Source organism: Lynx rufus, unplaced genomic scaffold (genome assembly GCF_022079265.1).
Source record: "Lynx rufus isolate CCGP_SWC_20201006 ecotype Redwood Valley unplaced genomic scaffold, mLynRuf1.p SCAF_12, whole genome shotgun sequence".
NCBI classification, from domain to species: Eukaryota; Metazoa; Chordata; class Mammalia; order Carnivora; family Felidae; genus Lynx; species Lynx rufus.
Window position 1 is genome coordinate 2626586 of NW_025814826.1, and position 24184 is coordinate 2650769.

Here is a 24184-nt window from a genome sequence, read left to right on the forward strand (position 1 = left end):
AGTAGAGCTTGAACAAAGTCAGAGTATGGCCCTGTGAGCTAGTCCTTCACTGAGAACAAACATCTCCACCTGCACAAGTGCTCCATCTGTCTGCTCGAGTCCTCCATCTGCTCGAGTGCTCCAACTGTAGGAGTGTTCCACATGCACGAGCGCTCTATCTGCATGAATCCTCCACCAGCACGAGTGCTCCATCTACTCGAGTGTGCCATCTTCTCAAGTGTTCCACTAGCACGAGTGCTCCATCTGCGCAAGTGCTCCATCTATCTGCATGGGTGCTCCATCTGCTTGAGTGCTCCATCTACACAAATGCTCCACCTGCACAAGCGCTCCATCTACTGTAGTGCTCCATCTGCTCGAGTGTTCCATCTGCAGAAGTGCTCCATCTGCTCGAGTGCTCCACCTGCACGAGTGCTCCATCTACTCGAGTGCGCCATCTTCTCAAGTGTTCCACTTGCACGAGTGCTCCACCTGCTCAAGTGCTCCATCTATCTGCTAGAGTCCTCCATCTGCTCGAGTGCTCCACTAGCACGAGTGCTCCATCTGCGCAAGTGCTCCATCTATCTGCATGGGTGCTCCATCTGCTCGAGTGTTCCATCTGCAGAAGTGCTCCACCTGCACGAGTGCTCCATCTGCTTGAGTCCTCCATCTGCGGGAGTGCTCCATCTGCTCAAGTGTTCCTGGAAAATGGAGCCCCCGTGGGGGACAGTGCTCACTGACGCGCTTGGGTTGCCAGGCCTTCTGGTCTCATTTCCCAATCATCAGCATCCACACTATGCAAGGGCTCTTCCCAGTTCACTTTTTTTTAGGATAAAAAAGTTTTGCAGCATTGATTTTTATCTCATTGCATTGCTCAGCACTTGTTTATATTCCCCTTGCTAGTGGGTGGTGGTCTCGCTCACTGCCAGGGGCACCAACACAGCAAGGGTAGATTTGTACTCTGCCTCCCTGGAAATGTGTGGCCAAGTCCTGTCTTCAGACCAGGCTTTGGCCTCACTTCTGAGCCCCAGCTTCTGTCCGTTAGAAAACAAGAGTGGAGAGGAGGGTGTGCCAGAGAGTTGAAAGTCACTGAAGAAAATACCGGAGCTGTAGCTGCCCTGTCCCCTACTGGAAAGGAGCCACTGCACTTCCCGGGAAGGAGCCTGTGAAAGAACCTTTTTGAAAACATGTTTTAATGGATCTGTGATACACCTTTCCCAAACTGATTACAAGAGATTTCTGTAAATAAGACAGGGAAAGTAAAAAGTTTATTTTATTTTATGTTTTAAGTAAACTCCATGCCCAGTGTCGAGCCCAATGCAGGGTTTGAACTCAGGGCTGTGAGATCAAGACCTGAGCTGGAATCAAGAGTCCATGCTTAACTAGCTGAGCCACCCAGGCACCCCAAAAAGTAAAAGCTTCTAATAGTGCATTGCAGCCAAACAATGAGTATGGTTACAACCCTCAAACTCTAACAAAAATGGGGTTTTTTTTCCCCTTTTGTTTTCATTTAAGCAAATGTTCTAGATGCTAACAGTTTAATAGTACACTTCCCAGCCATCCCTTGGAATTTATTTCGAGTTACTGGAAGGCATCTCCAGTGGTGTGTACCCCAGATGAAATATATTTCTTCAACTGTGTCTTGTTCCCTGCTGGAAGGAAATTGCTTAATCCCATCTAAATGTAAGTGCAGTTAACACCCAAAGATATCTTGGGATACAAAGGAACTTTAGTTGGTAGCAGTCTTCTTTTAATTAGTTCATGTAGCATACACTTAGCAAGTACTGCTGTGAACCAGCTGGCACTGGGCACACACACCCGTGGCATGGGAACCCCTCATCCCGCTTGGCCCTACTTATGCCTCTGCCTCTTGTGAATTGGTCAACACTCCTTTCCGGCTGTATTATAAGCCATTATTGACTTTACTTTTTATCCCTTTGACTCAATCCTGATTAGATTTGCAAGGACAATGAAATTAGCTGGGACAGCCTTTTCAAAATCAAGATCTATTATTTTCATTTTTAAAAAGTCATTCAAGTAGGCTTGCATGAATGCATTTTAATAAATCAAGCCTACTTAGTTGTAACAATTGTTTTATCCCCTACAGATACGTTTCTCCTAATGCTTGTTCTAGTAGAGAATGAAAATCTTTGTTCCAGGACTAGGAGGGATGATTCTTCTATTTTTCTGGAAACTTAGGTCACACCTTTTCTAATGTCTAATCTCACCACTTTTCAACAAGAATGGTCTATGGTTTGCTAATGTATCTAGATGATATCTATAATGCTTCACATTTCAAGACAATTAGAGCATCTCAGTCTCCTGTTTAAAATTCCTCACTGACTTCTCATGCCTTCCAAGTCTAACATCCCTAGCAAGACCCTGAGTGACTTGGGTTCCCAACCTCTCAGCCATATCATTTGCCTTTCCTTCATGCCTGTTTGGCCTCCAGCCCCACCAGCACCTGTCACCCACCTACAACCACACCTCGTGTCTCTTCTTTTGGGAAACCTTCCCTGACCTCAAGCTAGCTAGAGAGCCTCTCTTCTCTACCTCCAAGGGTCTTTTCCATTTCTCAATTTAGCATTTATTTTATGATAATATTTAATAGACTATTTTTATTTATTTATGAATGTACTATATATTTGTTTATTTATTTTAAGTAGGCTCTGTGCCCAATGTGCGGCTTGAACTCACCACCCTGAGAGCAAGAGTCATACTGAGCCAGCCAGGCACCCCCTTAATAGACTATTTTCAGAGCAGTTTTAGGTTTACAGCACAGTTGAGCAGAAGTTACAGAGATTCCCCATACCTCCTGCCCCTGCACATGCACCGCCTCCCCCATTATCAACATCCCCCACCAGGGTGATAAATTTGTCGCAGTTGATGAGCCTACATTGTCACATCCTAATCACCCAAAGCCCAGAGTTGACATTCGAGTTCCTTCTTGGTATTGTACTTCCATGGGTTCAGACAAATGTACAACATGTATCCATTATCACAGTATCAGACTGACTAGTTTCACTGACATAAAAATCCTCTGCTCCACCTATTCACCCTCCCTCCCCTTTAACACATGGCAGCCGTTGATCTTTTTACTGTCTGTGTAGTTTTGCTTTTTCCAGAATGTTGTATAGTTAGAATCATGCAGTATGTGGCTTTTTCAAACTGGCTTCTTTCACTAAGCAATATGAATTCAGTTTCCATGTATGCTTTCATGGTATTATAGCTCATTTCTTTTTAGTGCTGAATAACATCCCATTGTCTGGATGTACCACAGTTTATCCATTCACCTGCTGAAGGACATCTTGGTTGCTTCCAAGTTGTGGCAATTAAGAATAAAGCTGCTGGGGCGCCTGGGTGGCTCAGTTGGTTAAGTGTCCAACTCTTGGTTTCGGTTCGGGTCATGATCTCATGGTTCGTGAGTTCAAGCCCCGCATAGGGCTCTGTGCTGACATTGCGGAGCCTGCTTAGGATTCTCTCTCCCTCTCTCTCAAAATAAATAAATAAAAACTTAAAAAAAAAAAAAAGAAGAAAGCTGCTGTAAACATCTGTATACAGGTATTTGTGTGGACATAAATTTTCAACTCCTTTGGATGAATACCACCAAGCACAATTGCTGGGTCATAGGGTAAGACTATGTTCGGTTTTACAAGAAATTGCCAAAACTGTCTTCCGAAGTAGCTGTACCATTTTGCATGCCCACCGACCATGACTGCGAGTTCCTATTGTTCCATATCCTTACCAGAATTTGGTGGGGTCAGTGTTCTGGATTTTGGCCCGTCTAATAGGTGCGTAGTGTTATCTCATTGTTGGGTATTTTGTTTTGTTTTACTTATTGAAGTGTAGTTGACTCACAGTGTTACAGGAGTTTCAAGTGTACAACATCGTGATTTGACAACTTTATCCATTGTGCTGTGCTCACTGCAAGGGTAGCTGCCATCTGTCACCATACAGCTCTATTATCGTCTTCTCATAACATTTATTCCATGACTGGAAGCCTGTAACACTTCACCCATGTTGCCCATCCCCCACCCCTCTCTCCGCTGGCAACTACCACTTTGTTCTCTGTATTTATGGGTTTGTTTCTACTTTGTGTTTGTTTGGTTGGTGGTTTCGGTTTTTAGATTCCACATATAAGCAAAATCATATGGTTTTTCTCTTTCTCTGACTGACTTATTTCACTTAGCATAATACCCTCTAGGTCCATCCTTTTTATTGCACATGGCAAGATCTCATTCTTGTTTGTGATTGAATAATATTCCCCTGTGTGTGTGTATGTGTATCACATCTGTTTTTATCCATTCATCCATAGAGGGACACTTGGGCTGCTTCCATAAATTGGTTATTGTAAATAATGCTACTATAAGCATCAGAGTGTATATATCTTCCAATTAGTGTTTTTGTATTCTTTGGTTAAATACCCAATAGGGCAATTACTGGATTATATGGTATTTTTATTTTCAATTTTTTGAGGAACCTCCATACTGTTTTTGAGCCACCTCCATACAGTGGCTGCCCTCGTTGGCATCCCCACCAACTGTACATGAGGGCTCCCCTTTCTCCACATGCTTGCCAACACTTGTTATTTCTTGTCTTTCGGAGTTTAGCGATCCCAACAGGTAGGAGGTGATATCTCGTTGTTCTGATTTGTATTTCCCTTTTAGTCAGTGATGTTGAGCATCTTTTCATGTGTCTGTTGGCCATCTTGATGTCTTCTTTGGAAAAATATCTAGTCAGGTCCTCAGCCCGTTTTTAATTGGATTATTTGGAATTTTGTGTGTGTGTGTTTGTGTTCTCCTTGTTTTAATTTGCATTTCCCTGGTCATATGATGTTTGACATCTTTCATATACTTATTTGCCATCTTATATTATCTTTGGTGAGGTATCTATGAAGGTGTTAGGCCCATTTTTTAATTGGGTTGTCTGTGTTATTGTTGAGTTGTAAGAGTTCTTTGTATATTTTGGTAACAGTCCTTTATCTGGTATGTTTTTGTGAGTGTTTTCTCCCATATTCATATTTTTCTCATTATTTGTTCATCTCTCTTCTCAACCAGACTGGAGAGTCCACAAGAGTGGGGATTGTAGTATTCATCATTATATATTTCATGCTACATGTATATCCCACACTAAGTAGCATTGTATACACATTTGTTTGTTGAATAAATAAATCACAAATATTGGGTTACAAAAGAAATAAGGAAACCAAAGAAATCACATAAGAGGATAACAAACCAATAAGAACACTTCTCTTTCCTTACCAGAGAAGTGGAAATGAACATAAGGAATTCCATTATACTTACCAAGGAAGCAAATACTGAGGTGAGGCTAACACTCTGTGAATGGATGGTGACAGTGTGAATCACCGTGAACCTCCTCGTGGGAGACAGCTTCTGACAGGGTGTTTCTGTATCTCCAACACTCATGCTCTTGACAGAGTGATTCTGCTTCCATGAATCTAGCCTGAGGAAGAGATCTCAGTACAATAAGGACCTTACGTGGAAAGATTTCCACTGCCTCAGACCTGTATGTCCAATATGGAGGGAACCGTGACTTAAATGGAATATCAAATAAGACAGTCCTTGCAACGGCTCTACAGCAACCTACAAAGTAGTGTGAGACACTGCCCCGACAGCTTGCTTGTAATGATTTCAGTATGTACACATCGGGAAAAAAACTGAAACAATGAGGCAGAATGGAAATATTTGGTTAGGTAGTAATATGGGCAAGTTTTAAACAACTTACTTTTTATTGTTGTAGTTTTGTTTGTGCAGTACATGGAAATTATAAAAAGCTTGGGAACATTTGTATAAACGCACAAGGGAGAGAACAACCTGAGGAACCTCACACTAGCATCTAGGGCCTGAGGGCCAGAGAGAAGTTGGGAGGGCGGACACTGCCCCTGAGACTCCATCTTTGTTTCACGTGGGCCCAGGCACTGTGGTTGGTGTGGATGAGAGCACGGCTTTCTCATGGCCCACCTGTGACCTGTGTGGCAACGAGAGACTGGAGCAGAGCCCGGGAGACAGGTAAGCATGCAGCAGCTGTCCTGAAAGACCCCAGGGCAGCCGCAGCCAGTCCTAGGGCCCCAGTGCCACGCTGCCTCGGGCCAGCTTCCCCTGCCAGGGCCCAGGCATGACTCCCACCCGGAAGCCAAGTAGCGGCACTGCAGCTAGAAGGCCGTGGTGCAAGGGGAGCTTGCTTCCTCATGGCAGGGCGTGTTGCTGGTCCTTGCAGTTCACCAAAGAGAAAAGAGCCCGGTTTTGTACTCAGCTCCTTTATCTTCGGTCAGGAGTAAAAAGAAAAACTCAGGGCAAATGTGAATGAATGAGACAAACTTGGTGACTCTACAGCTTGTCCTCTGCGGGGGTACAGACTTTTCCAGAGACCAGTGAACATCTGTGTAAGCAGACATTCCTTCCCTGGACCAGCGTTACTGCATACCCTCCCTTGGGCCCCAGGGGGTTGGGTATCAATGTAGTTCTCTGAGCCGGTTCCCCAGCCTCCCAAGGTGACTTTGTCACCTGACAGGAGGAGGCCCGACTGTTACTTTCCTGCTTCTTAATAAGTAAAGGACAGCTGTCTCCTTGACGCCTCCTGGGCCGGTGGCCTTAGGTGTAAACAAGTCATTACTGGATCGTATTTAAGAGACAAGAAGAGTTTGAGTCACAGGCTTACTTGGTGGCAGTAAGGAGCATAGCTACTGGTGACAAGGAGGAGGTTGTCCTGTTGAGGCAGAAGGGAAGCCCTGACCTCTGCTTGCTGAGCCCAGGGCCTCCACTTGGCTTCGTGGGATGTTTGCTGTCCCCCCTCTCCCAGCTCGAATGAGACTGCCCTGCCCGTGTCCCTTCCGTCTCTTGGGGCATCAGTTACCTACGCAGCCCTTAGCGGGAGGCTGACACTGGTCCCTCACAACAGGCTGAGCCTGGAGCTTTTTCTGGCCTATTTCAGGAATTTCGTTTCTGAGGGTAAATCCCCTTTTCTGTCTCAGCAAACACTCGTGTTTAGAAAAAATTGTCTACCACTAGACTCTTCTGATTTGTGCTTTCCAAGTCCTATCTTCCCTGTGTGTTTCCAAACAACAGAGGCGCCTTTTCCTGTGGGGACTGCTCCCGCGTGGTCATCTCTCCTCTTCTCAGAAGGCACTTGCAGGTGTTCCTGGACTGCCCGTCTCGCCCCCAGTGCACAGTGAGGGTCAAGGTAGGAGGCGGGCGGTGCTCGCATGCGTCCCACTCTGTGTCACGGAGCCCCTCTGCCGCACCGCCGGCTGGGAGGGCGGCCTCTGTTTTTCCTTCCCTGGGGGAGGGGAGGGAAGGGCTCCCCCTCAGGAACACCGTCTTCCCATGTCTGTGACTTACAGTCACGTTGGACTTAAGACTCGGAGAGGGAAGCTACCGGAGAGATGAAGACTCGACATGAACCCCGGGCGCGGGCCTGAGCACTGGCACCCGTCCTGGGGTTTAACCGGCCCGCCCCGCTGTCGTTGCAGCTGTCCCAGGCCAGTATTTCTTCGCTCCTGAGGTTCGCCGTCTGCGAAGATGGGGTAAGTGCAGGGACACGCAGCCCGGGTGTCCAGCCCTGTGCGCTTCAGCCCGAGTCAGTGGATCATCCCCAGGTGCAGACCCCCGCCTCCTGCACTCTCGGTTACAGCGGAGTGCCGCAGTATAATCGTGCGCGTCCTCGGTGTTTGGAGTAGGCCGAGACGTGGGCACGCCACACCGCTGTCTCTTCCTGACAAGGGCCGTGTCTGTTCACGAGACCTTTCCCTTGTGGGATTGAGGCTCTTTCCTAACCGGTCTTGCAGTAGATCCGTGAATCTAGCTCCCTGGCTTTGATTTTAGTAAGACAGTTGACACTTCAAGGCCTGCCATGGTTTTACATTAATAGAACGGGAATATCTGAGGCACGCATCTTGTGTTTGTTAATTGCTGGGTATTCCAGAGTCTGAGTAACTGGAACATTACCGTTATTTCTCAGAGCCGTTTTGCCTGCCCTGAGAGTTGCTGTGGTGTGAGGCTTAGTAAAGCGGTGTGCTCCTTCAAGAAAACCACCACCTAAACATACATAACTTACGGCCTAGAGACAGTTTCTTCCTTGTAAAATTTGGCCCTCATAAACAGGAAAGGTCTGTCCTTGACATGTCTGGTCAAAGCCATCTGCTAGCACCACAAGTGGCCCGTGGAATCACTGAACCCCAGAGAAGAGCACGGGGGACTGACCACTGCAATGGTGCCGGGGCCCAGTTCCCAGGTCACAAAAGGTATCTGTGGCCGGTGGTGGGGTCCACATCCAAGTAGCAGACTTGGGCCAGCTGGGCGGATTGTGGCGGAAAGCGGGCTGGTCATCTGCAGGACTTTCTGATGGGATCCCGTGGCCAAATTCCAGCTCTGATTGCAGCCAGAATGTGGGGCTCCTCTGGAGGTGTGAGGGGCTTCTGCCTCCGGCAGCTGCCAGCCCCTCCTGAGGGGCACAGGTCGGCAGCACAGGAGGTGGAACAGCCATTCTCACTCCTCCCTCAAAACCGTGGCTCTCAAAGTTCGGACTAAACTGGGACGCGGATAAATCCATGAATAGGATCCTAGGGGATCACTGGTCCGACCAGGTTTCAGGGCGGAACTGCCCGCGGAGCCCTAAAGAGAGTTTCTGGCTCTCTCCCTGGGACACGGCGCACCGACGGGGGCATAGCTCCCTGGCGCAGCATGGGGACACCTCCAGCCCCACGCCAAACCTGTATCCCAGGGGCTGCTTCACGTGTAGGGACTGATGGGAGGGCTCATGAGCAAGTAGTCCCTGACTGTGTCCAAGTAAAATGTGAGTCGGTAACTACAGTGGGCCGCCAACTGTGCTCACCGTTTTTCTTACACCTTTGCCTTGTTTAACGTCCCCAACATCTCGGTAGTGCAGAATCCACATTTTACCACTAAAGAAACGAGAGTGCAGGGCCCGCAGCCACAGTCTTCGTTGGGTGCATTGTTATCCCCAGAAGCGACTACCTAGCAGAGTGTGGGAGGGTGGCAGGGATCCTTGTGTGTATGTTTCTGCTCCCCCTGAAGTTTCTGGGTGACAAGACAGCAGTACCTGCTGACTGGTTCCTCGTCACCTTATCTCTCGGTCTCCGGGGTGGGTGAGGCGGAAGAAAGAAGGGCGTGATCCTGGGTAAGGCTGATGGGATCGGAGGGGGCTTTAAACGGGTGTAAACGTGGCAGATCCAGGTTATCTGGGCAAAAAGTTGGGAAGTGTTGGGAGAACTTCTGCTGAAGGAGAACACATAGCGAATGAACCCAGACCCACAGCCTCAGCAAACAAGAACCAGCACTTGGGGTGGTGCACGGCTCCCCGCAGGCCCACACGGGCCCAGAGGCCCAGCACCTGCCCCGCAGTTCCTCAGGCGGCCCTGGCTGGGCCCTAGCAGGCTCAGGCCCGTCCTCCCTCCGGCTCCCCGCAGGCTCCTCCAGAGAGCAGCCTGGTGCTCCCCCTGGGAAGCCTCCAGCCACGCACTGCTCTTGACTCCCCAACCTCTCTGTAGGGACCTGGGGATCAGGAGGAGGCCGTGGCAGAGCTGTCTCTTCGCTTGATTTCCTTCTGAGTGAGGCTGACTTGTACCTCTTACACATCACACCTCTCAACTACGGGGCACCTGTAGGCAAAACCCTACTTATAAAGAGCTCAAGGGTGTGTGTGCAGACGTGTGTGTATCTGAGCGTGGGTGCGTTGGCCGGTGGGTTTGCCTGTGGGTGTGCTTGAGCATGTGTACACACCTGTGTGTGCCTACGTGTGCACATTTGCACTGGGTGAGGGGCACAGGGTGGCAACAGTCCTGGGTGTCACCTTTCTGGGTGCTCTCTTATCAGAGCTGACGCCAGTAAAATTAGGGTAAATTGCGAGCCTGGAGGTACATTTTAGTCAGCTCCTTCCCCCTCCCCCAGCTTTACCCACAGTGGATAATCAGGGCTTTACATCTGACCTGCAAGGAGCTGCTAGAAGATGGGTGTAAGAAGGTCCTCCGCGGAGACATGAGCATGAGTTTTGCAGTCTGGAGTCTGTCCGTTTTCTGGGTGAGAATGCACATTTGCCAAAATCCAAAGAATCAAATTAGTCTTTCCATGAGAACCATAGCTCCACTCCCTGGAACAGATGTACTGTTTCTGGTTAGGACACCGGAGTGTGAAGTTTTATACCGAAACTTTGACGTGTTCAAGCTACAGAGGTGAGAAATGGAGCGGCTGCTGTTGTACATGTTAGTTGTCAAAGGTCACATTATAGTGATACGAAATTTGGAGTTTGTTTCCTAGCTTTCAGAAAAATAAAAGTTGAAGGGAAATGTAGTGCGCCTTTTAAAAACAGACACATTTTACACATATGTACATTCAGTCCGTTCATACGAACCGTGCACTTGCGTTTGCTAGTGTGACTGTTCTGTACCTTTCCATCTTAATTCCCCCCAAACATAATTATCATTTGATTTCCACTTATCAGTGACATAGTTATTATTGACTATGATGTGGTTATTATAATCTATCGCTGCCAAATCTGATGTGGTAAGAAGGAATGATCTGTTCCTGACTTTGTTTACAAGCCAGAATTCTCCACCTAAGTGAGTGTAGGAGTGCCTGGGCCTCCTACTTCCCCACGCACGAATGTACAAGTAGTGAGAGACAGCAAAGAAGTACCCAGCCGGCCTACCTCAGTCCTCCCAGCCGGGGATGGCGACCCCTTACTCTGCACGGCCCTATGGGCGCCCTCCACACCCCACAGTCCTGCGGCTGTCTGGTTCTCTGCCATCTCTCCAGGATCAGACCCCTCTTGGTTTATAGCAAGTCCTTGACGAATGATCAAGGCAGTGGGCCACGAACCTGACATCAATGGCACAGATGAGCTGGGGCTGAGGAAGGCCTCAGCCACGGTTGTCCAGTGAGAGGCTTTAGTTCCGCCTCTTCATCTGTCTTTTTTTGTTTGTGTTTGTGTTTTAGAGAGGGAGAGAGTGCACAAGCGGGAGAGGAGCAGAGAGGGAGAGAGAGAGAGAGAGAGAGAGAGAGAGAGAGTCTCAAGCAGGCTCCACACTCAGCACAGAGCCTGTTGCGGGGCTCAATCCCATGACCTTGGGGCCACGACCTGAGCTGAAATCAAGAGTTGGGACACTTGACTAACTGAACTGCCCTTTGACCCCTCTTCACCTGTCTTGACTGCAACTCTTACTCCTCCATCCCCCCATTAAGCCACTGAAGAAATCAAAACTACTGATCACATTGAATAGGCTGGGTGTGTTGCAATATGCCTTACTTCAAAGATGGGAAAGCAGAATGATCTTGTGGACCGGCGGTAGAGCAGTGTTCACATCCCAGGTTGATCCCAGGTTGAACATCACGTTACTGCTTCAAAACCAACCACCCCAAAGCTTAGGTGGCCTCCATACTTACTCTGCATACAGACCTGCAGTTTGGATAGGGCTCTGCCAGGACAGCTCTGCGGGCCATCAGTTGGTGCCCCAAAGCCTAGGCTGGACTCACAAAACGCCCTTCAATCCCCAACTGACTGCTGTGCTCCTTTGCCTGGGACCTTCTCGGGCTCTGGCCACACAGTCTAGCTTCTCTCGCGATATGTGTCTGGATCGCAAGAGATGTAGGCAGAAGCTGGGCTCCTTCCTGACCCAGCTGGGGATGCCACTCAGTGTCCTTTCCACCATACTTTCCGTGAGAAGTAGTCACTAAGTCCAGCCCAGGAGCCAGGGTAAGGGCAGTGAGGTGCCCACCTTCGATGGGAGGGCACCAGGGAGCCACAGACACGTGCCTACTTTTGCCACGTTGTCAGAGCCCTCCAGCCTCCATCTCCTTCGCGAAGACACATTAACGATGGAAGGAGTGAGCTAAAACATACAGACCCGAGCTACTGTAGAGTTGTGTGAAGGGGTCTTGCACAGAGGAGGGGTGATGCACCTCAGATAGCATTCTGCAAGTGGCAGCAGGCCTCTGAAAGAACCTGTTACCTTCCAGGGCTTCCGTCTCTGCTGAAGCCAGAGATGGGATTCATCCCAGCGAGTTTGAGCCACTCTTGATTTTCAGTCCCACTTCCCCCCAACCCCTGGAAGAAAGTGTTCTGAGGTTTGAAACCTGCCACACCTTCCTAGCACAGTCATCTGGTTCCCATGCTGTCCAGTGCCCTGAGTTCTCATCTAGAGATGAAACCTGCCTGTAAGATACTCCTCAGACAAACAGTGTGAAGAAAAAGCTTTCTGCATGTTTGGCCTGAGAAGAGTTACTCTAGAAAAAACGGGATCCTGTTAAGGAGGGAAGTTTGGGGCAAAGTACCAGGCAGTCCTTTGACCAGAAGTGTTGCTAGATTGGGGAAGTGTCCCAAAGGAAGTGGAAGACAGCTGCAAGCATGATGCGTGCCCTGCCCCCAGCCTTCCCACTAGAGACCGGGGCACATCCCTTTGTATGTCAGTCCCCAGTTCCTCTCCGAGGACAGCCAGCTGGGACGCCCTTGTCGTTGCATCCACTAACAAAGATCAGAAAACAGGAGCTCCTTCATTTGCCATAATCAACAGGGCTTTTATCTAGCCTGTCGCTTTTTTTCTTCCTCACCCTGTTGTTCTCACCATTTGAAAAGTGGAAGGTCACAGACTAAGGGAAGGACCTTCTGCTCTGCTCTTTGGTGTTCTGTGTTGTTGGGAACAGGACGTCCAGGGCTAGCTCTATTTGCTTTAACCAGCATGCCTTCTGTCACTGCAGAGTTATGAAGTGAAGAGTGTCCTCGGAAAGGAGGTGGGGCTGTTGAATTGTTTTGTCCGGTCCGTAACCACCCACCCGGCTAGCTGCGTTGGATTGGAGGAAATTGAGCTCCTGACTGCAGGAAGAGCCTCTTCCCGACACTGCCCGTCGCCACAGGAGCTGTGAACTTTGTGATGCAGTGGAGGTGGTGGTGGTTGGGGTAGTTATTTGTTAACTACGGGCAGAGTGAGTGTACTGTATGATCTTGAAATGGAACTTAGATTTTTCTAGGGCAAATGTTAGCAAGATAATTTTGTAAACTATACCTCAAAATGCTTTTTTCTACAGTTATATTTTACGACCTCTGTGCAAACTCAGGAACATGTTATATTAAAACTTAACTAAGCTTGAGGCCTTCATTTCGTACTTCATCTTAGGCAGTATTAAAACAGCAAGAAAAAAATTCTGCTCACTGGTAATTTTTAAGTGTTCAAAACTGTTACTCCTAAAGTATAGGTAAGTTACCTGCTGTGATTCTCGCTATACCGATAGGCCTGTTTAATCATGCTGGGTACTGTGCACAGAGAGCCGAGATTACAGACTCAAGAGGAGTGATTGGTTATTGTTGGCTTTGTTGGCAGAGATTTAAATTAACACGAAACGATGAATAAATTGTCTTTAGACAATAAAGATTTTGTTTCCTCCTTTATAACAAGACAATCATGACAGGCCACGGTTAAATTACATAAGATAGACCTAGCAGTCCAGAGCAAGAAAGGGCGCCGAGTACCCGCTTTAATCGGGGGAAAGGTGAACGGCTTGATTTGTCCTGATGAAGCTTTGAAACATTTCAACGACCGGCAGCACTGCTGCTTTTGAGGAGCTTTTTGACCGTCTTTTGCATCTACCACAGAACTATCTGATGTTTACACCCACTCGGAAAACCTACTGGAAGCTGTACCTAAGACTGAGGAAAGTGAAAGCAAAGCCCCATGGAAGCCAAAGACGACTCAGACGTGCTGTGCGGAGAGCCGCATCCCTCCCCTCACCCCTCACCCCTGCAGCAGCCAACTGAAGTTAGGGAGCCCCTGGGGGCTCTTGCCTACAGAGGAGCCCCTAAGTCAACTGCAGGACCGGTCATCCCGCCAGCCTCCTCCCCAAGTCCCGGAACTTCTCTGGGAGCACCTTCCACCGGAAAGCTACTAGTCTAGCACGAGTTCCTTCATTCGTGCTTCCTCGATCTTAAGCAAACAAAACATCTGGAGGCAGACTCTGGCAGGTTTCAAAGAGCAAAGCAGATCCCCTCTTCTAGGGAGCTCAGGGCCCCCCCTCAGGGACACACACCTGAGTCCCGCGGCCTCCCCGGTGCCTTGCTGCACGCCTGGCACTGGAACGTGCCCTTCCCCAGCGAGGTCCTGGGGCCACCAGCATTCAGGAGTCACTGTGAATACGGCAATCGGGGGTGGTTTTAAATGCTTCTTTATTCTTACAAATGCTGTAAAAATTAATATAAAAAAGTGAGCATGCTCAGTCTTTTCCTCTTATCTACAATACAAAGGGTTTGTCTGAAAAGTTTGTTTCCTTTTTTTTTTTTTTTTTTTTTTTTTACAAATGTACCTTAGCTGCATCAACAGGAGTAAGATGTAGAAAAGCTACCATTATAAAAATAATTTAAGGGGAAAGAAACACGTATAGCTTCTCTCGAAGTTCAGTGGTGGTTCAGTCCAGGCCGTAGGTTCCTCCGTGGGCGCGTCCCAAAGACACTGCGGCCGGCGCCCAGCGGCTCTCGCGGCGTCCGGGCGGGGCGCGCTCCGCTCCCGGGCCCGTCGGGTCTGAGGTATCGGTCGTTGGTGAGTCTCTCCCGCCCGCCCCCCCCCGGGCCGCGCGTTACCGGCAGTCGGCGGCCCCGGCGGCCGGCAGGAAGGGCGGGCTGGGCAGCTGCTTGAAGAACTGCCGGAGGCCGGCCAGGTCCCGCGTGAGCTGCTCCACGCGCTGGTGCAGTTTCTCGTTTTCGGCCGACAGCTCCACCAGCTTCTGCTGCATCTCCTGGTTGCGCCGCTTGGCCTTGTCGCGGCTCTTGCGCACGGCGATGTTGTTGCGCTCGCGCCGCTGCCGGTACTCCGGGCTGCCGCGGTCCGGGCCCCTCTTGCCCGCGCTCTTCTCCCGCGCCGGGCCCGGGGCGGGGCTCGGCCCGGGGCTGCCGCGCGGCGGCTCGGGCGACGTGGGCGGCGTGGGCTGCGCCGCGGCCGCCAGGCTCACCACCGTCTGCGCGCACGCGGCCACCTGCGCCGGCAGCAGCGAGCCGGGCGCGTCGCCGTCGCCCCAGTCGGGCTCGCGCTTGAGCGGACGCGGGGCGGCGGTGCCCGGGCCGTGGGGGCGCGCGAGGCCGCCGGGCAGCAGCTCCAGGGCTCCCGCGGCGGCGCCCGCCGCGCCCGCCTTGTGGTTGCTGTTGAAGAGGTCGGCGAAGAGCTCGTCGTGGCACAGCTCTAGGGTGGGCACGGCGGCCATGGAGTCGATGTAGGCGCTGAAGTCGATGGCGCTCTCGTCGTCGTACATGGCGGGGGCTACGGCGCCCGGCTCGCCCAGGCTCCCCGGCTCGCTCCCGCGGCCTGGCTTGCCCGCCCGGCCCGGCTCGTAAAAGGGCGCGGGCTCCGCGGGCCAGGGCGCGCCGCGCGCCGGGCCGTCCAGGCTGAAGAGCGCGGCGCTCATGGCGGCGTCGGGCCGGCCTCCGTGTCCGAGCGCGGCTGTCACCTCGCTGGGCCGGGCCCCGCCGCCTTTTCTAGCTCGAGCTGACGCGCACGCCCCGCCCCGGCTCCAGAACCGCGGGGGCGCCCCGGGGCCGCGGGGAAGGGGAGGAGGAGGGGGGGCGGGGGGCGGCGGCGCCCAGGGAGACCCCGCCCCGAGCACCCCGCCCGGCCCCGGAGCCGCCCCCGAGCCCCCCCCCCCGCCCCCGGCCGCTGTCCTCTCGCTGCCCCCACCCCCACCCCCACGCCCCGGCCCGCGCGGGAGGGGAAGGGGCGCCACTTCCTCCCCGTCCGCGGCCCGGCCCGAGCGCCTCTGCTGGGAATGGCCCTCCCTCTGCCCGCACTCCGGCTCCTTCTCTCCTTCCTGTTTGTTGGGTCTGGAGCCTCTTTGCTCTTCGGAGCGGCAGTGAAATCAAAACCAGGACTTGGCTGCGGCGCGCGCGTCCCGGGCCGGTTCCCGTCGTCAGAGGGAGCGCAAGCTGGGGGAGGGCGACTGCGGGACCGAGGACAGAGCGCTGGGGCGTTCTCCAGCCACGGCTCCGGCCCTGGGGACCCCGGTCCGCGCCACGAGCGGCAAGGACGGCGCACGTTTCCGGAAACCCGGGGCCCAGTTTGGCCCTTCTCCCCCGGGTTCCCGGGGCCCAGTCGGCCCTAGGGGTCGAGGCTCGGCGTCGCGGCTGGAGCTTCAGGCCGCAGGGACCGCGGGGCACAGCAGACGGGAGACGAGGAGTCCCGACGCACGTTGGAGCCGCCGGCCGCGCTAAATGCCGGGGGCTGCCGCGCTCGCAGGCCCCGCCGGGCCCGACGGCCGGCTCGACCCCCGCAAAGTCCCGCGGCCCCGCGCTCCCCGCGAGCTCCCCGCGCCCTGGCGTTCGCGCTCGGCCTGCTAAAGCAGTGCCATCTGGCGGTGGCGTCTTGCTCCAGTCCTGTGTTTAGTTCCGGGCTCTTTTCTCTGTGCCCGGTATTCCAAGATAGTCCTTCTGAGTCTAAAGCGGGTGGGTCCTCTTTAGGAGAAAGAGATTTACACGAGCAGCTCTGACAGCGTATCACGTTGCTGGCTCTTCATACCGTAAAATGCATGAAGAGACGGTATGGATTGATTTTGTTCGTTGTTTCCTGCAATTTGGGGCAGGCGTTTCTGGGCGAGTGCACTTATTAAATCACTGACCTTATTCCAACGTGGCCTCGTTCTCACATCTGTGCTTGGCTTCGGCTTCTCACTCACCAGACTTTTAACGCTCCAAAAACTGCACCGGAGTTAATGCAGGCAATTCCAGAGGTAATTTCTAATGATATACTATGGATGTTTTATAGGTTTTCTACAAGGACAAACATGTTGCTTTAGAATTACTTGGAGAGGGCACATGATGTTACACTATTGATTAATTTCCTATGAAGGGTAAAACCCAGGGACACATATAGTGTGGGCTCATGCCTAACTGAAGAAAAAGCTGACGACATATGTCTCGGTTCTTATTTAGGAACCTATAGAAACACTATCGAAGCTCTCTCCAATCAGAGAATGTAAAATGAATATATGGAGGAACCATATTCGTATGAAAATGATTCAGTGAGGTGATTAGTCGATTCACATATCAGATTAGGATTGAGCTTGAAAGGGATGGGAGGCCAACATTTTTTTAGTGTATTATGCACTAATGATAACTTTTGGATTTAAATTTTTTTCTTCCCTTTTCCAGAAGAAGGGAGAAGGGGAGAGATCGTAGACCAGCAAACTATGGATTTGTTGTGACATTTGAGGGAAAATTGAAGGCTTTTTAAAAAAACAATAGAGCAGTTGAAGGTTGAGGGGCTGTCAAAAAGACAGTTGTTCGTAGTCCTTTCTTAAATGCCTCCACTTTCTGCCCTTTCCCAGCTCTACTATAGATTTATTCAAGATAAATACCGATCTGTTCATTTCTCGTCGTTAGGGATCTGTTTCAAGTAATTGCTTGAGCCTTCTGGAGTCTTCAGTATTCTGAGCAGAAGGGGCCAAGTGAAGGCGTCAAGTAAGAAAGCACACCTTCAAAACGTGGAGGTTTTGGGTTCCCCGTGTTTATGAAGGTGCTCCTGTGTTGCGCATAGTTGAGACTTTCCGATGAAGTCCCCTCCCTGTGGACTTCCTAAACACATCAGCCTTTTAGAAAAGCCAGGAGGCTGAAAATGCTTAAAATATGCTCGAGTATTGTTGAGCACTGTCAGAATTAGAAAGTCCTCCTGCGCATCCATAACAGAGTGACCATAACTCGGTTCTGATGAGAGATCATTTTGGGGTGCTTCGTATGGCACAAGATGTGAGCCAAGAACAGGTCTCCTCCAAATTAAAGTCTGGAACAGTGCAAATGTTCTGGGAGCGGTGCTATCAAAAATGTAAAAATGAAGTTTCGAGAGAGAGACTGTTGACTTCAGCGCCCTCTTTAGATTATTATTCTCAACCGTCACATTAGATATTTTGTTGACCTGCCTTAGGACTAATTGTAACTTCTTGGTCTATTTTCATGCGTTTCATCTCAGTCAACAGTGAGGTTACAAATACAGACTTTTTTGGGTAAAACTCATTCAAATATATATTAGTTTGAAAAGGCAAGACGGGTTAAAGTAATGAAAACACAAGGTCCGTGTGAATTGGAGTCACATCCTTGGTGCTGTTAAGTCCTGTATATTTATTAAAAACCGACCCCGATTGGTAAAAATTTCTGCATTCAGCCTCTGGAGACTGAGCCCCCAGACCACACAGTAGCCAGAGCTGAAAACAGGTATTTGGTTATGTCAGATTGTGTGGCTCATTTGTCCAACCTGCCATATATTTGCTCACGTTCCCAGTAATAAAAACAGAGGAGAGGCGGTTTGCCTTCCCGGCCTGTTTTCTCGTGGACTTATCCCGCCGTCAGCCCACACCTGTCTGTCCTCCCTGCCACGACCCAGCTCCTCAGCCACCCCCTTGGTGGCGCTTGCCCACCCCAAATCAGTCCGTTTTGCACATGGCCTCCAAGAGGGCTTCGAAGAGGAAGACATCATCACATTGCTGTGTTCCTCAGAATCTCCTGAAAAGTTCTTTGCTACGACAGTAGTGTGTCACTTTCTGAGCGTGAACCCTCCACAGCCCGCTCCTTTCAATCCATTTCCTACCACGAGCAACTGACCGGTGACTCAACTCTGAATATCCTCCAGACCCGCCTGGTCCCCTGCGGGTGATGCCGACGGTTCTGCTGACGGGGCTTTTCCTCTACTGCTTGGCTGGCTGCGTCCTTCCATCAACTCTCTAGCCCTCCCGAACGGCACCTCTCTGTTGCCTTCTGTGACTTACTTTAGCCAAATTAATCATTTCCTCATCTGGTTTCCCGGAAAAGTACATCCCACATAGTGCCAATTGTTACACGTGTTTTGTTTTTTTTTTTTTATTTTATTGAAATTGGGATTCACGTGACAATCAGCATTGGCCGAGTCAGGGGGTTCGTCATTGCTTGTACCTGGGTGTCGGGCTGGGAGTGAAGTCCCGGGGATGACAGTGGAGCTTTCAAGGAATTCCACGTCCCAACTCTCACGGTGGGACAGACAGCAGTGTCGTGTAAAAAGCCCAAGCGTCAGTGACTGAATTGAAAAGTGATTCAGAGGAGGAAAACGGTGAACGTGAAGTGTAGAAATGTCATAAGCAGTGTACCCGGCTTGTATTTTCCTGTTCACCCATGCATTTGTGCCACAGATTAAAATCAGTGTCTGTAGGAGGCTAAGTTCTTCGTAGGACTACAACCTGGTAATGTTAAGAAAAGGAGAGGAGCCAAGTGTCTAAAAGTCGTGGAGTAGGGAGCACCAGGGCTCTGTCCCTCCACAATAACAGCTGGTACACTGTCCGAATCAACTTGCGTGGAAGTCTAAAATCTGGCCCAAAACCTGTACAGGAGGAAAGCGCAGTGAAGAAGCCGCTCCGCTGCCACTAAGCGAGCGTGGTGGCATTTTGCATTTCCCGCGTGCTGTCCCCCACCCTCCGGGCCGCTGGCGGTCGTGAAGACGGCGGTGGGAGCTCCTGGTGCAGGCTGCTGGTGCCGGAGGAGCGATGCAGACTCTGTTCTCAGTGGACTGACGAGCTGTGGATCTGTCCAGTGACCCCCTGAGGGACTGGGGTGAGGGCTGGCCTTTGGGCATTTGCCAAAAGCACGTAGGAGCAAAGCTACTGGCTGTAGCAGCCTAAGACGAGCGAAAGGGCGACCAAACCCCTGGGGAAAGAAGACTTTGGGAAAGGACAGACGTGGGGGGAAAGGGCTTTTAAAAGCCCCTGCATATTCCAGGAAATCAGGAAGTCCACAGGCCTGCCCCGGCCGGGCTGCGTACGCAGGACCGAAGAATGCCCCCGACTTTCACTTCTGGCTGAACTTCATGCTCCGCTCATTCGGGAAGTGAAAGCTGAGGCAGAATTCATTTTAAAAAGCCTAGCTAAGCATTGAAGGAGTAGCCCAACACACAAACCGATCTGCAAAAACTACAAGTGTATTTTTTTCGTGTGTGTGTGTGTGTGTGTGTGTACATATACAGAGATACTTCTGGCTTCAGGCATTTAAGGTAACCATTAAAACAGACTATATTCACGAATCAACATGATACATCAGGAACAGGATAAAAACCTTGTGATCATGTCAATAGATGCAAAAAAAAAAAAAAACATTTTCAAAGTACATCCATTCATGATTTTAAAAAAAACCCTCAACAAAGTAGATTTAGGGGGAACATAACATAATAAATGTCTTACATGAAAAACTCCACAATCAACATCATACAGTGGGGAGAAACTGAGAGTTTTTCCCTTAAGGCCAGCAATAAGACAGGGATGTCCACTCTCACCATTATTAACATAGTGTTGGAAGTCCTAAGCCACAGTAATCAATGAAAACAAATAAAAACCAACTGAATCACTAAGAAGTCAAACTTTCACTACTTGCCGATGACAGGATACTATATATAAAAAACCCAAAAGACTCTACCCAAAAATTGCTAGAATTGACAAATGAATTCAGGAAGTCACAGGATATAAAATCAGCATACAGAAATCTGTTGCATTTCTATATTCCAATAATGAAGAAAGAGAAATTAATAAAATAATCCCAGCTACAAATTGCACTGAAAAGAATAAGATACCTGGGAATAAACCTAACTAAAGAGGTGAAAGACTTGTACTCCAAAAACCAGAAAACACTGATGAAAGAAATTGAAGATGGCACAAAGAAATGGAAAGACATTCCATGCTCATGAACTGGAAGAACAAATTGAAAGGGCGGGCTTACGCCCATCTTGTTCCGTGTCCTCCACCTTGAGTGACTATGTCCCCGGCGTGACCCCTTTTCCGGGAAAATCGCAGAAACCTCAGACCTCGCCTCCTCCCCTTGAGTAACCTCCCGCTCACCCCTTCAAACTTCCTGATCAAAACACGCCCAGCGACCTGCCTAACAGGACTCCGACCCTTCCCCAGCCAATCGGCTGAGGCCACGACCCTTCCCCAGCCAATCAGCTGAGGCCACAGCCATTACCTCACCAACTGCCCCTAGACCCCTATAAAACCTTTGTCCTTTTGAAACTGGCTCTCTGTCCGGTATCTCACCGCTGCCTTGGTGCAGGTAGGGGATTGAGCTCGAGCTAGCACGAATAAAGGCTCTTTTGCTTTTGCATCGGACTTGGCTCCCTGGCGGTATTTGGGGATCACGAATTCTGGGCATAACACAAATATAGTTAAAATGCCAGTACTACCCCAAGCAATCTACACATTTAATGCAATCCCTATCAAAACACCAACAGCATTTTTCACAGAACTGTAACAAACAGTTCTATAATCTGTATGGAACCACAAAAGATCCTGAATAGCCAAAGCAATCTTGAAAGAGAAAAACAAAACCGGAGGTATCACAATTCCAGACTTCAAGTTATATGACAAAGCTGTAGTGACCAAAATAGGATGGTACTGGCACAAAAATCACACAGTTCAATGAAACAAAATAGTAAGCCCAGAAATAAACCGACAATTGTATGGTCAATTAATCTTCAAAAAAGGAAAGACTATCTAATGGGAAAGTCTCTTCAACAAATCGTGCTGAGAAAACCGGACAGTAACATGCAAAAGAACGAAACTGGGCCACCTTCTTACACCATACACAAAAGTACATTCACAATGAATGAAAGACCTTGTGTGAGACCTGAAAACATAAAAATCTAGAAGAGAACACAAGCAATAATGTCTCTGACATCAGCTGTAGCGACATTTTTCTAGATACGTCTCCTGAGGCAAGGGAAATAAAGGCAAAAACTATTGGAACTACACCAAAATACAAAGCTTTTGCACAGCAAAGGAAGCAGTCAACAAAACTAAAAGGTGGCTCAGTCGGTAAAGCATCACACTTCAGGTAATCAGCTGGTGAGTTCAAGTCCCGCCTTGGGCTCTTTGCTGTCAGCACAGAACCTGCTTCAGACTCTCTGTCTCCCTCTCTCTCGGCCCCTCCCTCCCCCACTCATGCTTGCTTGCTCTTGCTCTCTTAAAAATAAATATTTAAGGGGCGCCTGGGTGGCGCAGTCGGTTAAGCGTCCGACTTCAGCCAGGTCACGATCTCACGGTCCGTGAGTTCGAGCCCCGCGTCGGGCTCTGGGCTGATGGCTCAGAGCCTGGAGCCTGTTTCCCATTCTGTGTCTCCCTCTCTCTCTGCCCCTCCCCCGTTCATGCTCTGTCTCTCTCTGTCCCAAAAATAAATAAACGTGGAAAAAAAAAATTAAAAAAAAAAAATAAATAAATATTTAAAATAAAATTTATAAAGAAAATAACAAAAAGGTAACCTCTTGAATGGGAAAAGATATTTGCAAATGAAATAATAAAGGGTTAGTATCTAAAATATGTAAAGAATTTATACAGTTCAACACCCATAAAACAGCCCAATTTGAAAAAATGGGCAGAAGACATGAACAGACATTTCTCCAAAGAAGACATACAAATGGCCAACAGACACATGCAAAGATGCTCAACATCACAAATCATCAGGGAAATGCAAATCAAAACTACAATGTGATATCACCTCACTCCTGTAAGAATGGGTAAAATAAAAAGCTTAAGAAACAAGTGTTGGCGAAGATGTGGAGTAAAAGGATCCTTTGTACACTGTTGGTAGAAATGCAAAGAGGTGTAGCCACTCTGGAAAACAGTATGGAGGTTCCTCAAAAAGTTGAAACCAGAAGCACCCTATGATCCAGCAATTGTGCTACTGTGCCATCCACCCAAAAGAACACAAAAACATTAATTCAGACAGATACCTACACCCTTATGTTTATAGCAGCATTATTTACAATAGCCAAATTAGGAAAGTAGCCATGTCCATCAGATAAATGGATAAAGAAGATGTGGTATATATACACAATGGAATATTATTCAGCCATAAAAAAAAAAGAATGAAATCTTTCCATTTGCAAGGACATTGATGGAGCTAGAGAGTATAATGCTAAGTGAACTAAGGAAGGCAAATACCATATAATTTCACTCATGTGGAATTTAAGAAACAAAACAAACAAGCAAAGGAAAAAGAGAAAGAGACAAACCAAGAAACACTTAACTATAGAGAACAAAATGATGGTTACCAGAGAGGAGGTGGGAGAGGGGATGGGTGGAACAGGTGATGGGGATTCAGGAGGACACTTGCTGTGATGAGCACTGGACGATGTATGGAAGTGTTGAATCACTATATTGTATACCTGAAACTAATATAAGCACTATATGTTAACTATACTGGAATTAGAATAAAAACTTAATTTAAAAAAAAAAAGGTCTACCGAGGGGCATCTAGCTGGCTCAGTAGGTAGAGTATGCAATTCTTGATCTAGGGGTCATGAGTTCATGCCCCATGCTGGGTGTAGAGCCTACTTAAATTTTTTTTATTTTTATTTATTTTTTTAATTTTTTAATTTTATTTTTTATTTTTTAAAATGTACATCCAAGTTAGTTAGCATATAGTGAAACAATGATTTCAGGAGTAGATTCCTTAGTGCCCCTAACCCATTTAGCCCATCACCCCTCCCACAATCCCTCCAGTTCTCCATATTTATGAGTCTCTTCTGTTTTGTCCCCCTCCCTGTTTTTATATTATTTTTGTTTCCCTTATGTTCATCTGTTTTGTCTCTTAAAAACCTCATCTGAGTGAAGTCATATGATTTTTGTCTTTCTTTGACTAATTTCACTTAGCATAATACCCTCCAGTTCCATCCACATAGTTGCAAGTGGCAAGATTTCATTCTTTTTGATTGCCAAGTAATACTCTATTGTGTGTGTGTGTGTGTGTGTGTGTGTATACACAACATCTTTATCCATTCATCCGTCGATGGACATTTGGGCTCTTTCCATACTTTGGCTATTGTTGATACTGCTGCTCTAAACATGGGGGTGCATGTGTCCCTTCGAAACAGCACACCTATATCCCGTGGATAAATGCCTAGTAGTGCAATTGCTGGGTTAGGGTAGTTCTATTTTTAGTTTTTTGAGGAACCTCCATACTTTTTTCCAAGGTGTCTGCACCAGCTTGCATTCCCATACTTAAATTTTTTTAAAAAGGGACTAAATGGGAGAGCATGCAAATAATATATCCAGTAGGGGGTTAATATCTAAAATATATAAAGAACTCATACCAATCAACACCAAAAAAACAATCTGATTAAAAGATGGGCATAAGACTCAGACGTTTTTCCAAAAAAAGCCCATACAGATGGCCAACATACACATAAAAAGATGCTCAACATCAT

At 48.8% G+C, this 24184-nt stretch overlaps 2 protein-coding genes across 3 annotated transcripts in view; one reads left to right on the forward strand and one right to left on the reverse strand.

Annotated features, from left to right (window-relative positions):
- Positions 1–14371, forward strand: part of SPIDR (scaffold protein involved in DNA repair) — a 501036-nt gene extending 486665 nt beyond the window's left edge. The window contains exons 17-21 of one of the 2 annotated variants that reach the window (XM_047073908.1): positions 5912–6005; positions 7062–7176; positions 7466–7519; positions 9903–10031; positions 12705–14371. In XM_047073908.1, the coding sequence (XP_046929864.1) occupies positions 5912–6005; positions 7062–7176; positions 7466–7519; positions 9903–10031; positions 12705–12869 (557 nt within the window). In that variant the 3' untranslated portion in view covers positions 12870–14371. The remainder of the gene's footprint in view (positions 1–5911; positions 6006–7061; positions 7177–7465; positions 7520–9902; positions 10032–12704) is intronic. The other variant, XM_047073910.1, reaches the window with a different exon arrangement.
- A 56-nt stretch (positions 14372–14427) lies between these two features.
- Positions 14428–15446, reverse strand: CEBPD (CCAAT enhancer binding protein delta). Its single transcript, XM_047073911.1, has one exon. The coding sequence runs from the start codon at positions 15390–15392 to the stop codon at positions 14571–14573; it is 822 nt and encodes a 273-aa protein (XP_046929867.1). The 5' UTR covers positions 15393–15446; the 3' UTR covers positions 14428–14570.
- Positions 15447–24184: the final 8738 nt, after the last annotated feature.